The 13860-nt window shown below is 44.6% G+C and overlaps 2 protein-coding genes and 1 non-coding gene across 3 annotated transcripts; 1 reads left to right on the top strand and 2 right to left on the bottom strand.

Moving 5' to 3' along the window:
• Nucleotides 1–1532: 1532 nt before the first annotated feature.
• Nucleotides 1533–1606, bottom strand: TRNAD-GUC (transfer RNA aspartic acid (anticodon GUC)). Its single transcript has one exon. It is a non-coding gene; the product is annotated as a tRNA-Asp (tRNA).
• Nucleotides 1607–8973: 7367 nt separating this feature from the next.
• On the top strand, nt 8974–10850 carry LOC114927343 (NADH-ubiquinone oxidoreductase chain 1). The gene has a single exon (XM_072231901.1). It carries the CDS (start codon nt 8974–8976, stop codon nt 9271–9273), a length of 300 nt encoding a protein of 99 aa, XP_072088002.1. The 3' UTR covers nt 9274–10850.
• LOC114927344 (uncharacterized) lies at nt 10143–10983 on the bottom strand. Its single transcript, XM_029296954.2, has 4 exons — nt 10922–10983; nt 10738–10818; nt 10557–10635; nt 10143–10481 (listed from the first exon to the last, which is right to left on the bottom strand). Exons 1-4 carry the CDS (start codon nt 10981–10983, stop codon nt 10143–10145), a joined length of 561 nt encoding a protein of 186 aa, XP_029152787.1.
• Nucleotides 10984–13860: the final 2877 nt, after the last annotated feature.

Raw genomic sequence — 13860 nt, 5'->3', positions numbered from 1 at the left:
AAAGCTTCAACATATGAATATGCCTGGCAAAGCTTCAAACAAAGAGGTTGGGCTTTCATTGCTTTTACTTCACTTTACTTAAGATTAAAGATAGGGGCCGGGCTAGCAGCAAGCACCTTGTATAGGGCGTTAAGCACCTATCTTACTAAGAAAGGGGCAAGCCAAAACCTACTACTAAAAAGTGGCTGGCTTTTCATCAGCCGTTGCGCGCTAGCCTTTTTCCTTCCTAGTAAGGGGGCTGCTAGTTGTACCGCTCCGTGGGTAGAATGAACACCAAGCCAATCTTTACTTAAGTAAGTACAAGCCAGGTAATTTACTCTATCAAGAGGGTATGGAACTTCTCGGCGCACCTCTATCAATTCCTTCTTTGCCACATCTCTCTTAGCTTCTTTTTTATCGAGTTACCGTCGAAAAGAGAACAAGGCCTTCATGTCCACCCTATTAAATAGCAATTGATCTCAAAATCCCAGTAGAAGCAAAAGCCTAGCCTAGTATGAGAGTACTGGAAAAATCCAATTCTAGGATGCTTTGCAACTAAGTTTACATGGAAGAACCGCTACGACCCGTAAAAAGAAAGAAAAGAAATTCCCAAGGAAGGAGAATAGAGCCAAAGCGAAAGGAAGAGCCAGGACGCCTACACCAGGCCACTGGGATTGAAGCGAGAAAAGCCAGCGGATGAGAGGCAGACCATCCAAAGTGATTGTAGTTTGCCAACAAGGCTCTGTTTTTTTTTTTATTATGGAACGAAGGAGGTGAAGCTATTAGACCAAAGCACACGGTGTCACACAGGAAGGAAATGGGATGACTGATTGATGGATAGGTGATACTCCTGAATACAACTTGGTACTCCCTCTTTCTCTATGGATCGAGCATATCAGGTGCCGCTCTACCGCACCAATGCAGGTTATGAAATAATAGGTGTTCCCCCGGTGTCTTTCTAGAATCTTCGTGTAATCAAAGTCTTACATCGGATATGCGAGTTTATTCCATTCTATAAACAGTTGAGTTGATATGCGACTAATTCTTGCTCTAATAGACTAAGCTAAGAGAATAAGCAAAGGTACCTTAAGCGATAGCGAAATGGCGATAGGCCTGCGTTCCTATTTCCTCGCTCTACGACTACAACTGAAGGAAAGAAGGCTTAGACTTGCTGAGCTGAACCCGATTCTAAACTTTTTCATTTTATGGGAGCGAGTGGAGTAGTAGAAAGGAGTGGAAGGTCTGAAGTTCGTTCGGCTTGCCTACATAGAGGCTTCAGCTAAACTGAGACCAGAGAAAGCTCCATCTAATCTAGTTCTATAAGTTGTCAGTATCCGGATGTGATAATGTCTGACCGGCATGCTGAGCCCTTCATAGCATAAGACCCACAATCCATTTATCCAAATTCCACGCTATGGCCAAGCGACTCTCATTTCTAACTTAGAGCGAGACTACAAAAATTGATAAAAAATAGGGATGGCTAAACCCTATATATATTCCCCCTTTTAACAGAAAATGGAGAGATGAATTGATCGATGAATCGGATCCTAGGTCGGGACTGACGGGGCTCGAACCCGCAGCTTCCGCCTTGACAGGGCGGTGCTCTGACCGATTGAACTACAATCCCAGGAAAAGAATTTGAATTAGGTGTACCGCCTACAAATTCTTATTTATATATCTATTTTTCTTCATTATTCATATTTTATGTCCTAGGACATAGATATTCTAGATACCCATTATGAATCGCCCGCCAAAGTCTTCCTACTTCTCCAATGTTCCAATCAGATCCGAAGAGAAATCAATCAAAAGTCAGTGGACCTGAATTGAATCATGACTATATAAGCTATTCTGATATTCAGATTCGATATAGATGAAATCGTGGAAGCGGACCTTTGATTTCCTTGGACCACGTAAGAATTCGTCGTCCGATTGAATCTTCTTGTTCCTGAATGCTTCATAGGAATCCATCGCTATTCCTTTCTTCCCCCAACCATTAAAGGAAAGGCTCATTCCGAGTCACAAGAGCCATTTCTCTTTTTTTTTTCGTTATGGTAATGCAATGCAAGAGGTCTCGGAAATCGGGTTGTTTCTGATGATGAAAACCCGATATTTTATGGTAGGTAATGTAAGAAGACGACAGTAGGTATCTGATGGTAAGTAAGATACCTGCGGTCGGTATATCTTTGAAAGCTCAGACGGAGAGAATAAACGGACTCCTCGAGGGCTACTTAAGGCACTTAAGTGCAAACCAACCAGAAGGACTGGAGCTGTTGGATGTTGCTCAGTGCTGCTATAAATTAACAACCAAAAAGCTCTGCGTCAAACTTCAGCCCCTTCGAGTTGGCCACGGGGCAACAGCCTCTGACGCCCCACACCATTGCGGCAGGAGGAGGCTTGCCCATCAGCCTACTTTGCCAAGACGCGGCAGGAGCGCTACGACCTAGCCCAAACCCACTTTAACTAAAGGCTTGGCCCGGTCTGAAGGAAGAAGAAAGTAGACCTTGTAGAGAAGCGGATAGGAGAGGTAGCCTATAGACTCAAGCGATCAGCCTTTCATTCCTTAGGGAAAACTCACCCCGTATGACTAAGGGGAATCTTTCTGTCTGGAAACCCGCATGTAGGGGAGAATGTACGAGAACAATGACTTATTCAATGCCTGAAGTTGGAGAAACTTCCAAATTAAAGTAAGCAGTAGACGCAACAAGATAAAGAGGCTCTAGTCACAGCTAAAAGTCGATAGGATTGGAGTGGTAACTAAGAAAGCTGTGCCAAAGTCCCCTAGAGAAGAAAGAGACGAAGCAAAAAGAGAAAAAAAATGGCTCCTCCTCATTTTTAATAAGAAAACCAAAAAAGCAAAAGAAGAAAGAAAAGAATTTCCTAGTTCTTTGACCCTGAATGGGAATTGTTTGACGACTTGATGAAGATGTGCTTGTGGTCGAAATTCTTCCACCATGGAAGATGTACTTTGATGGTGCTGCTCATCAAGATGGAGCTGGAGTCCTCTTTCTTACTTCTGAAGGAGAAGTGCTGCCGCACTCCTTCACCTTGTCGAAACCTTGTTCCAATAATCTCGCAGAGTACCAAGCCCTCATACTTGACTTGAGATGGCTGTGGATTTGAAAGAGTTGCAACTCTTATGGAGATTTGAAATTGGTGATCAATCAACTCCTTGGTAATTATTCAGTTAAAAAGCCTGACCTGAATTGATTCCATACTATAATTACGCAAACAAAAAGGCTTATTGGGTGGCTTGGTGATGTGACCATAGAGCATGTCCCAAGAAAAAAAATAGACAAGCAGATGCCCTTGCAAGACGCTCAAGATCTATAGCTGCTTGGCTTGGTTGGATTGCTTTGAATAGAGATGCTTTCTCTGGTTCACTGAGGTAGTTAGACTAGCTGGAACGTAGCGAAGGTTCAGTTGCTCTTCCAGGGAAGAAGGACGCAAAAAGCCAAATGTTACAGGGGCTTGGGATGCCTCACCGTTCAGGAACAGGATGAGGCGGTAGCACTTGGCGTGAGTGCGCAATAAACCTACCCATTGGATAATCAAAGTTGAGTGTACGCTTTCGGTTAAGTGAAGGGATAGACCGAAGCAGCTCACTAACGAAATTTCAGATCAGGGAATGTTACCCGAAGCATATCTCGTTGGATGGATGTCATTGCCGCGAAGTGAGCTTTTATGGGACTTTCACAAAGCGGACTACTTAAAGTAGTATATGCCTTCCCAGGGAAAAGCGGTATAACATCCTGATCTCAAAGGAGAGCCTTGCTTTTTCTGTGCTGAGTCTATAAGCAAAGAGGGGGTGCCCAGTACACTTGAAATGCGTCCCAAGGTCGCCAATGACCAGTACTGCAACTGAAAGCCAGGGTATCTTACCCTAAAAGGAAATGAATATTGTGTACGCTGGAGCTGAAACAAGAGCTTTCACGGGTGACCTATGACTTGTTCCCAGAAACCTGCCCTAGAAAATCTTTATTCGACCGATGCAACGAAGCAGGTCAAGGACCGAGGTAGTCTTTTCCAAGAGGGTTGGAATCGGTTCTCTAAGAGTGGGAGACCCCTTCTTGACTTACGGCTCTAAGGTAATCTCTCTTCACTCTTTCTTTCCCCGGAACCCATGCTCTAGGGGGTTTCCCTATTTCCCTTCTCTGGATAGGGGTCACATCTATCGGAAATTCCAGTTCATTTCAATAGTAAGGCCCCGGTTCAACTGAGTCTGAAAACTGAGATTTCACGCATCTTTCTTTAGACACTTGGGGATTCTCGACTGGTCTTGAAGAACCTTATTTGATTCTTCCCCGGGGCTGTGCCCAAACTCCTCTTTCTCTTCTCTAACTAGTCAAGACCCGTCCATAGTCCCTACTCTTCAGTGTCAAAAAGACAATTTTCATACGGAAAGAAGCCATCCTATACCCCTATCTCACGATTTATTTAAAGCCTTTCATTCACCTAGTAGGGATAAGGCCTTCTCTTACGAAATCTCAATTCAGCTATCCTGATTGAAAGCTATCGCTAACCGAATAGAGCGACTCGAGGTCAAGCTTTCTCCTTTCTTCTTTCTTCTATAGTTTCCCACAACGCACTTGCCCCCTTACAGAGATGAATTGATCGATCAGATGAAGCAAAGCATCCTGTTTAAGCATTTCATTCTTACCCCCAGATCTCAGGTAATAGAATCTCACGATTAGAATGAGTTCTTGGTGATTGGTAAAGGCATGAAGAGTTCCAACAACAAGAGAAAAGGAAGCTACCTACATATCCTCTCTTCTCGAAGGGACCAGGCTAATATAATAGAAGAAGGGCAAGTCTTTGTGGGCTTGAAGGCCCTTATGTTTTTGGCGAGGGGCAAAGTGGTAGAAGAGCCAAAGGTTAGGCCAAGTCATGTCTAGTGGGAAGAAGGCCTAGGCTAGTGTCGTCGAAGAGGCTCGACGGGAGCGGGCTCGTGATCGTGTGGATCGCCTTCTTACACAACTGAAGGGACAGATTTCGAGCCCTTCTCTGGGTTGCTTAGGTTTTTTCACCTTTGATCCTCTCTGTAGCTACGCAGAGAGGTATGCCTTGTCATAAATGTCACTCATAGTAGTGCGCGAAAGAAAAGACTAAGTAAAGGCAAAGAAGCTAGCTGGACTGTTTGCCCCAATCTTCTCCCCCTTCTCACTTAAAGAGCTACTATGCTTTTCAATTGAGTGGCATTTCGCTCTGTGCCGATTAGTCACTCTGATCGCTTATCCATGAGCAGGCGCTTTCATATAACTAATCCCTGGAGTTGGTTTGCTTTATTTATGTGAGGAGTCTCAGAAAGCTCCTATTCTTCCTAAGCCCTCTTTTCTACATACATTCCTGGGGTTGTTGGTTGCTTGGTTTGCTTAACAGCGGTTCGTTCCAAATCTCTATCGTCAAATAACATATCTAAGGTAGAAGCCGCTCTGACGATGTTCTCTTGTCCCTGATCTGCTCTGGGAACTGATGAGTCAAAGCAGCCAATTAAGTCTCCCAAATCCCATAGTTCAATCTATCGGACAAGCCTAAGTCAGGAAGACTGTCTATTGGCTAAGCCCTTAGGTCGGGAAGTTAGGAAGAAAGAGTTGCAAGCAGCTAATCGAACCGAAGGCAGAAAGAAAAGACTAGAGAATGAGCTGCCTAATCCTGCCTCTTCAAATTCACTGATCTGCAAAAGTCCCTTGGATTCACTTCCCAGATATGCACCGGAAGCCAGGATTGAAGAAAAGCAAGATCGGGCAATTTCATCTCCAGCTGAAGCGATCTCCTCAGATTAACTTGAAAACCTAGACTTTATCTTTAGGTGCAAGCCCTTCATCATCTAAGGTAGCCCCCTTACCCGAAGTTACTTATTAGGGATCTGAGATCAAAAGAAACTTAAGTCATAGTCCAACAGAATCCTAGGCTGCTTAGTTCCATATCCCTTTAATCTCATCCCCAAATGCTAGGAGAGGAAAGTATACGCATAGCTTGGCTTCCTCTCGATCTCTTCTTGCTTGTTCTTACACGCCCGGGAAGAATGGCTAGTCAGTCTGAAATGTGCCTTCCTTGAAGAGGCAAAAGAGCAAGCATCCTCTCATTCTAAAGACTTTAATACAGCGGAGGCAAATGCCTTATCATCAACTACAGGTGAGGCCGAAAGCCTGATCTTCTATTCCCTCTCTGATCTGGGATGAAGATCCTCCACAGTCGAAGTTGGACCTGACATTGGGAGTTTCCATAGCATAGGTTGTGGTTGTAGCCCGTCAGCAGGAATAGTTTGCGAGCCAGTTGCAGTGACAGTTGGAGTTGCTTTACTTGGTAGAGTCTAGCATTCCCATTCTTCGGCGGCTTTATTTGCGTAAATAAGGAAGGGCATATCCAAAGAAAGGGACGCCTTTTAAGTTAAGCTAGGAAAAAAGGAAATGGCAAAGGGTCTTTTTCGTCTTTATAATGTATAGAATTTAGTTAGGATTAGACTTTTTAAGCATCGAAGGCGGGACTCTTTTCCTAGATAGGGATGGTCTAATTCAAATCACGCCAAGAGAGGTTTAATCTTCTCCCGTATCTATATAACATTTGAATTTATCTTCTATTTCAGTCTGAAATAATACGGAATGTCCGAAGCTCTTTTGAACTGTTTGGTCGATATAACTTCCCACGTTTTGACTTTTTTTTATGGGGTTAACATACATTCCACTGGTTACTCTGATTATTTATCGTGCAGTGCGCCTCAGAGGCCTCAATGCAGAGAATATGGCCGACAGGCTTATGGATCTCTGCTTTGATACGCTTAGAGAGCAAATTGAGAAAGAAATTGATCGATGCCTAAAGCTTTATTTTGGTCCCGACTTTATTCTTCCGGAAGGGAAGACACTTAGAGACATATCCTTCTTTGTTAGTGATTACGAGAATTTCGACGAGCTTTTGGCTATTCTTCAGAATCTTTCAGAAAGAGGGATTAATAGTTTAGAATTTCTTCAGATTCTACAGCTTTTTTTTGATGGTTGAATTTGCCAGCGGTGTGAAAGGAATAGCGTTGAATCTTGAGAATGAGAATGTCGGAATTGGAAATCCCTTGACTTCGTTTATGCCCTTATGTTATGGCCCTTATGCAGTAAAGAAAGTGAGGCGGGCTAAGATTCCATTCGAAGTAACGTAACAGGATTCGATGTTGCACCATCTTCCACTCTTCTCGGGATCCGGAGTCTTTCGAGAAAAGGTCCCATCCTTCAATCTCATGATTGGGTTGACCTGGTCGAACTATCTGAAGTGGAGAAGGAAAGAAGAGCAAAAAAAAGGGGGCTTGAGTGGACAAAGCCTTCAACTTCCGTCCCACTTCTCTATCTGTCAAATCCCCTTTCTACCTAGGTGTAACCTTTGATAATCCGTCTTCCTAGAAATGCCTCAACCTTCGATCTGAAACCCTTCGACTTCGATCGGCCTAAGAAGGAGGATCGTGGTCTTATTATCCTCCCGTCTCTGGAACTACAGGAAGGCTACGCCCCTTTCTGGGTGAGCGCCTCTTGGCATATTCGACTTAACTCCGAAACCCCTCAACTCATGAACTCTAGGCTGGCTTGAAGAAAGACCTTCCAGGAGCTCTACATCACCCTATATATGATATGGGATTGATTGAGCCGGCATTCTTGTCAATGTGGGCATTCCTACGCACATACCATACATAGACAAATGAGCGGCTACCACATACGAAAGATTGAATAAAAGATCGAAGAGAAGGCCAATTTTAAGAAAGACCGACGACTTGTGTATTGATTTCCTACTATTAATTCCGCTCGGGATCCTATTCTGGGATCCCAGCGCTCCCTACGCTTACTAAAAGATCTCATTTCTTCATTCTCATACTCAAAAACGGCAACTCCAAGAACGACAGATACATTCTAAAAAGAAAGAACTCCATCCGATCCCTATCTTTTATGCCGATCTCAGCAAGCAGTACCGGAAAAAAAGGAGTGAAGGTTAGCAGACTTGGTTGCCTGCCACGGGCCCCTTTGAAACCAACTAAGTCAAGCTCAATTACACAAAGCTAAAGGAAAAGTTCTCAAAAGAATAAGGATTAAGTTAGTGTTCAGTGAGCTCGAGATAGCTGCCTGACGAGAGGAAAGGACACCCGGTACAGTCTTTTTTTTGCCTCAGCCCCCAAAGCACACCACACCTGAAAAAACTGACTTTACTTACTATAGCTTGCTTATTGGTGAAATCCAAAATTTCGTAAGAAAACAAAGACCTGAGAAGGCGAAAGAAATAGAAAAAGCTGCCCAAGTCTTGTCTTGGTCTTGTGTTCATTAATGTCCCCCAATCCCATGTCTTTCTTGGTTGGACCAACCCAACCGGTGATTTACAATTCCAACAAGTCTCTCTTTTTTTGGGGGGAGCAGAGCACGTTTACAAACAAAGAAATATATCATGAATGAGCAGGCCTTAGTTCTCTATGGACATCCCTTTGTTAGGTAGGGCCAGTGATGTCCAATTTATGCTATCGGATACTATGTCTTTAGACAGTCTGTCAAGTACCTCTTCCACTAGGTCAGATGCTGAAAGCGCTCCACCTGACTTTGAGGGGGGACTTAATCGAATCTCTAATGAATACACTAAGTGGGTGAGGAGAAGCGGGAGGCAATTACCTCCCGAATGGACGATGCCCGACCTTGTTCGGGCTGTTATTGGAGACGATCGGATTGCCCTCTGTATGCCGGGCTTTCTGACAAATGACTATTATGATGTCATGTTACATGGCCAAAATGCTTGGTTATGCGAACAGATTTTGAACTTTATAGATCTCATCAACTATGTCTTCTAGTTCCGAAAATGTGAAAAAAAAGTTTTTCGAGAAAAGGTCCCATCCTTCAATATCATGATTGGGTCGACCAGGCCAGATCATGAGTGAATAGAAAATCGAAAACGTACATAGCTGTTCCAGCTGAAATACTAGGAATAATTCTACCACTTCTACTAGGAGTAGCCTTTTTAGTGCTAGCGGAACGTAAAGTAATGGCTTTTGTGCAACGTCGAAAGGGTCCTGATGTAGTGGGATCGTTCGGATTGTTACAACCTCTAGCAGATGGTTTGAAATTGATTCTAAAAGAACCTATTTCACCAAGTAGTGCTAATTTCTCCCTTTTTAGAATGGCTCCAGTGGCTACATTTATGTTAAGTCTGGTCGCTCGGGCCGTTGTACCTTTTGATTATGGTATGGTATTGTCAGATTCGAACATAGGGCTACTTTATTTGTTTGCCATATCTTCGTTAGGTGTTTATGGAATTATTACAGCAGGTTGGTCTAGTAATTAGGGGGCGGCCGTTCGGTCGCCTATGAGACTAGGACCCATAGGTCAAAAATGGGTTAGTGCCGCAGGTGTTGAACGATCTACTCTACACAGGTGTGGGCTTACAGGGCTAGGGCTCATAAACCCTTTCTTTCATTCAAAAAGAGGCCCTGGCTTCTTAATACTACCAGCTTTCCGGGCCGGGATCGATAGATAAGTGGAAGTCATAAAAAAGAGATCTTTCTCTTCGCACCTAAGATCAAGAGGAAGGGTAGCTTGTCAAGCTGGCCTATATAAAATATATATATTATTATGATAATATCATATCTTATATATATTTTAAGATTCTCCTTAGTGAAAGTGGCTTTTAACCAGCTGTTCTTCTTTGTCAACGCTACTAAGGACCTATGGGTTAGCCTACTATACCCTACTAATGTATTGTATAGTAGGGTGGGTATAGTAGGCGAGCGAGTTAGCGAAGACGCTTAGGCTAATAGATAAGAGAGCGCTCACCCAGAAAGGGGCGTAGCCTTCATTCTACTACGCTACGCAAAGGTTACGAAGTCACTTAGCTCGACGTTAGGAGAGTAAAGGGGGAAGGCCATACCCACATAGAAGAACCGCTGTTCGCTTACTTTCTAAGGTCTAACCTTTCGCTCCCCTACTGAAAAGGGGCACAAAGCCGCTTTGCACCACTGATAGACTACTTAAGATTCAATTCAAAAGGCCCTACTTAGTTTTAGTTTCGCAAGCCTTTGTCATTGTAAGTCAACTAAGTAGGGCCTGAGGCCCCCTGCGAATCCGTAAATCTGAGGAGCATGCCGCAACACAACAAAAGGATGGTCACCGCTGCATTTCATTATTTCCGGAAGGGAAAAAAGACAAGTACCCCCATCATGGTGAACCTCTCCTTGTGATCGGGATGAGGTAGATGCCTCCCAGCTGGGGGGCGGATCGAATCGGAGTTTCCTTAGGTAGCCACCGACCCACAGTTATCCTTAAACTTCCGTGCTTGGTGGAGAAGAAGCGAACAAAGGTACGCTCGCTTGCTGTCTTGTTCTCTGCCGCGAACTGGGATCGCTCGCCAGCTAGGTCAGATTGGAGCAAGAATTTATGAGAACATATTACCCTTCCTCGGGGACAAGGGACGGAACGACCTCTCGATCTGCTTACTGCAGCCCAGGAAGAAAAACGTCGTCTAGGCGTTCCTTGTTGCTCCGATCTCCCCGACGCCTAGGACGTTGTCTGGGCCAAGAGCCATAGTTAATTGCTGTTTCCATTTGGTTGTTTTTTTCTTGTTGTTGATACCGGCAAGACCCAGCCAGATGATGTCTGCTGGTTGGTAGTAAGAGGACTCGTAGTACCCGCATACCCAAAAAAAAGGAGGCGCTGATTCCATTTGATTTAGTTTCTTACTCCCCCTTAGCAGCGGGAAAGGGGTCTATCTATCTGCCTAGCTTTGGTAGATTTCCCCCAACGCAATCCATATAAATTCCACGAATCCCTTGGTGGATAAGTCCGACGACTCAGCAGCAGTGCGGAATTGAGTTTCTCGTCTGGTGGATCTGATCTTTAGGGGGCAATACATACCAAAAGGTGCTTTAGTGATCTTTGATGATCTGAACAAGGAACTCTTTGTGTGGATCCATCTTGTTCTTATTCGCATTGTTCACCTTGGTCGGAAATCAGGGTGGTTGTTCTGCGCTTTTATTATATTTAAAGCAAGCAGCTTCATCCTTGATGATGGCCTATGGTGGTGATGAATTCGTTCATCCTGACAATGCGGTACCAGTTTCTCTCACTCGGTCCGGTTACCCTCGGATCATTCCGTCTCATCATAGGCGTATGATTCTGAAGAAGGATGAGAAAGCGGACATGCTGGTGAAGTTTTATTAAAAAAGATTCTCTCTGTCAAAGATCATTACTTTGGCAAAGAAGGTTGATAAATCAACGTTTTCTAGTAGACCACCCGATAATATTGACGAGGTGGTGGGGCTGGTTAGTTCGATTAAGGAGAACTTTAATCGACTTATCAGTCAGTCGCTATGCTCCCTGGATAAAACGTATACCCCTTGAACAAGGGTTACGGTTTGAACCAACCCGGAAAGCCTTGCCGACACACTCATTGACGAAAAGGGTGTGGGTTGGGAGAAGGAAACTTCCTTATCGTAAGATTCGGAACTTTCGCTCTTCATTCACATCGTTTTCTCATGAGTTGGGCGCTTTTCAATGGCTGTTGGTCGTTGGGCACTCACAGGGTACCCAATGGTCACATGCCTGCTTGTGGCCTCCCCGTATTCGTTACGCCTTTGATGTGAGGAATAAAACCTTCACACCCGAGGATTTGGATTGGTTTGAGCGCCGTATAAGATAAGGCCCTTTCTACCATCCTGCGACGATATGGGGATCCCCGCCATCCCCCTTGTTGGAACAGGATGGCAAACCCCACCAGTCAGCCTTAGACTAAACTCCCTTGAATAACTACCTAATGGAGCTCTATCCCACATCTTATCGGTACCCTTGGTGACTCTTTCTTACGCCTTGTGACAATGATTCCTCCCTTACTATTATCACATGAGGGCCGTGTCACCAGAAGAAATTGCTTAAAAAAAAAGGCTTGCTCTTAGACTCGCTACAAAGACTCCCCTCTGACTTCCCTTCCCCACAGTGCTTTCTTTTAGTCTAAAACCCCATTTGTGTCAAGACTGGGGATGGGTTAGTCACTCGTCTAATGAAGGGATTTGAAGCTAGAGGAGAGCAAGGGAAGAGATCGAAGCTAAGCAGATCGCTTAGAGGCCTTTCTCCACAGGAGCATCATCCATCTTAGGGGTCAACCTCTGGCCTTGATTCAGGCGATTGACCCTTACCTTAGCAGCACTGTAATGATGGTTGAAGACGGATAGCAGCCCGTAAAGGCTTTAGACCATCGCGGAAGAGTTCAATTAGAGTCAGTAAGACCCGACATAATGGGAGCTTCAGTCTTCATGCCCAAGTGTGTTATCGTAAGGGGATCTGGTTGCTCATGCCTCTGTGGAGCTAATAAAGTGGGTTCATCTTCCTTCTTGACATCCGAGAACAAGCGGCCCCTAGAAATTCTTTCCCTCAGAGGCTTTCCTTATGGAGTTGGACTTAGTTCAGTTTAAAGAGCCAAGGAGCGATCTCACTGAATGATAGATAGAGGGTCTCCGGTATCTGGGATGGATGTGAAGCGGGTCCCTCAATTGATGCAGCACATGAATCTTACTCGGATCTATACATTGAGCTCAATCTTTTGAATTAGCCTTAGAACTTTCACAAAATTTTTAGAACCCTTACCAACCCCTTAGATTGGCTTCCTTAGCCCTATCTCGAGTGGAAAGCCGGTGAACGCAATTCTTTTGCCAGATTCTTGGTCAAGGTTTGACCTCGGGTTGGTGAGAGTACGCTCTTCCGCGCGCTAAGCTTAGGGAGGTACCATTACGCCTTTCTTCCCAGTATCGAGCTTTTTTGTTCTTTTTTTTAGAAAAGGTGGTTCAAATTAAGTCTCTCGGGTGGAGCAGAGTTTGCGAAGAGGTTTAGATGTAAGAGGTTGACTGTGGATAACTCCCCAGTCGACGAAGTTACCATTCGAATTATGGCTAGGCCGCTTCCATCCATTAAACCCTTAGACTTTTCGGGAGCTTAATAGCTTTGAAATGGTTCTTTCATCGTCCTCTCAACGAAGGAGGGCCCCTTCGCTTTGCGTCTATTCGCTCTCCCCCTCTAGCTACTAGCTCAACTCCTCCTCCCCTACTGATTTAAGGTTGTTGATCTGATCCGTAAACCGCCTTCGATTTGCTCCCTTTGATTCCCCCATCATAAGTAGGGTATTTGCATCGATAGAAAGATTTAAGTGGCACATGACACGAGAGTACTGATACGCTCGCGCGTAACCTAGCTGCTCCCTCGAGAGAAGAGATCTTGCGCGCTCCTGGCCTTCTATTACTAATAAAAAGTGGCTTGTTCTCGATCCACATGAAGGAATAGTGTCCAATCCCGGCCCTCGATCTGTTGGGGGAGTAGTCCCTTTTTGGCAGCACTTCCTCATAGGGAACCACCAAGCTCAAGCTCACTTCGCAGCATTTCTTGTCATTCCCTACTTACTGCTTGGGCCAAGACCAGACACTTAACACCACCCTTGCTCACCCCTACTGATTTAAGGGCGAAGCCGAGTTCAGTAAGTGAGCTAAGAACGAGTTCCGAGTGAAGTTGCTACAGGAAGAGCATCAAAGCACAAGTTTCAGAGTAAGCTACAACTAGCAGCCTGCGGAAAAAGGCTAGCTAGCCTACTCTTCTAGCTACTTTTAGAAAGAAGGCCTCAAGGTCGTCCTTCCGCGTATCTCACAAAACGTCTTTTTTTCTATCTTCTTATTAATTTGACTAACCGCCCTTTCCCCTTTCTCTAATAAGGCAACTTCTAAAACCGTACACAATCTATCGATCGCGAGTGTCTCCATTGGATGCTTCCATCTAGTATACCCTCATTTCTTCCGTCAACAACTACGGCTTATCCATAAGCGGCCCGAAACTGACTAAAAAGATACCGCCCCAGCTGAATAAGTATACTAGTAGAGTAGTCTCCTGTAGAGAAAGA

The sequence above is a fragment of the Arachis hypogaea genome, unplaced genomic scaffold (assembly GCF_003086295.3).
Source record: "Arachis hypogaea cultivar Tifrunner unplaced genomic scaffold, arahy.Tifrunner.gnm2.J5K5 arahy.Tifrunner.gnm2.scaffold_228, whole genome shotgun sequence".
Lineage (NCBI taxonomy): Eukaryota > Viridiplantae > Streptophyta > Magnoliopsida > Fabales > Fabaceae > Arachis > Arachis hypogaea.
This window is presented reverse-complemented; position numbering and strand designations above follow the sequence as displayed.

What these genes read in the sequence shown, in the direction of transcription:
- LOC114927343 (XM_072231901.1), top strand. Translation starts at nt 8,974, where the DNA reads ATGGCTTTTGTGCAACGTCGAAAGGGTCCTGATGTAGTGGGATCGTTC.
- LOC114927344 (XM_029296954.2), bottom strand. Translation starts at nt 10,983, where the DNA reads ATGAAGCTGCTTGCTTTAAATATAATAAAAGCGCAGAACAACCACCCT. An exon ending in CACCCTGATTTCCGACCAAG is followed by an intron (nt 10,819 to 10,921) that starts GTGAACAATGCG and finishes TGCCCCCTAAAG; the next exon opens with ATCAGATCCACCAGACGAGA. An exon ending in CCAAGGGATTCGTGGAATTT is followed by an intron (nt 10,636 to 10,737) that starts ATATGGATTGCG and finishes ATGGAATCAGCG; the next exon opens with CCTCCTTTTTTTTGGGTATG.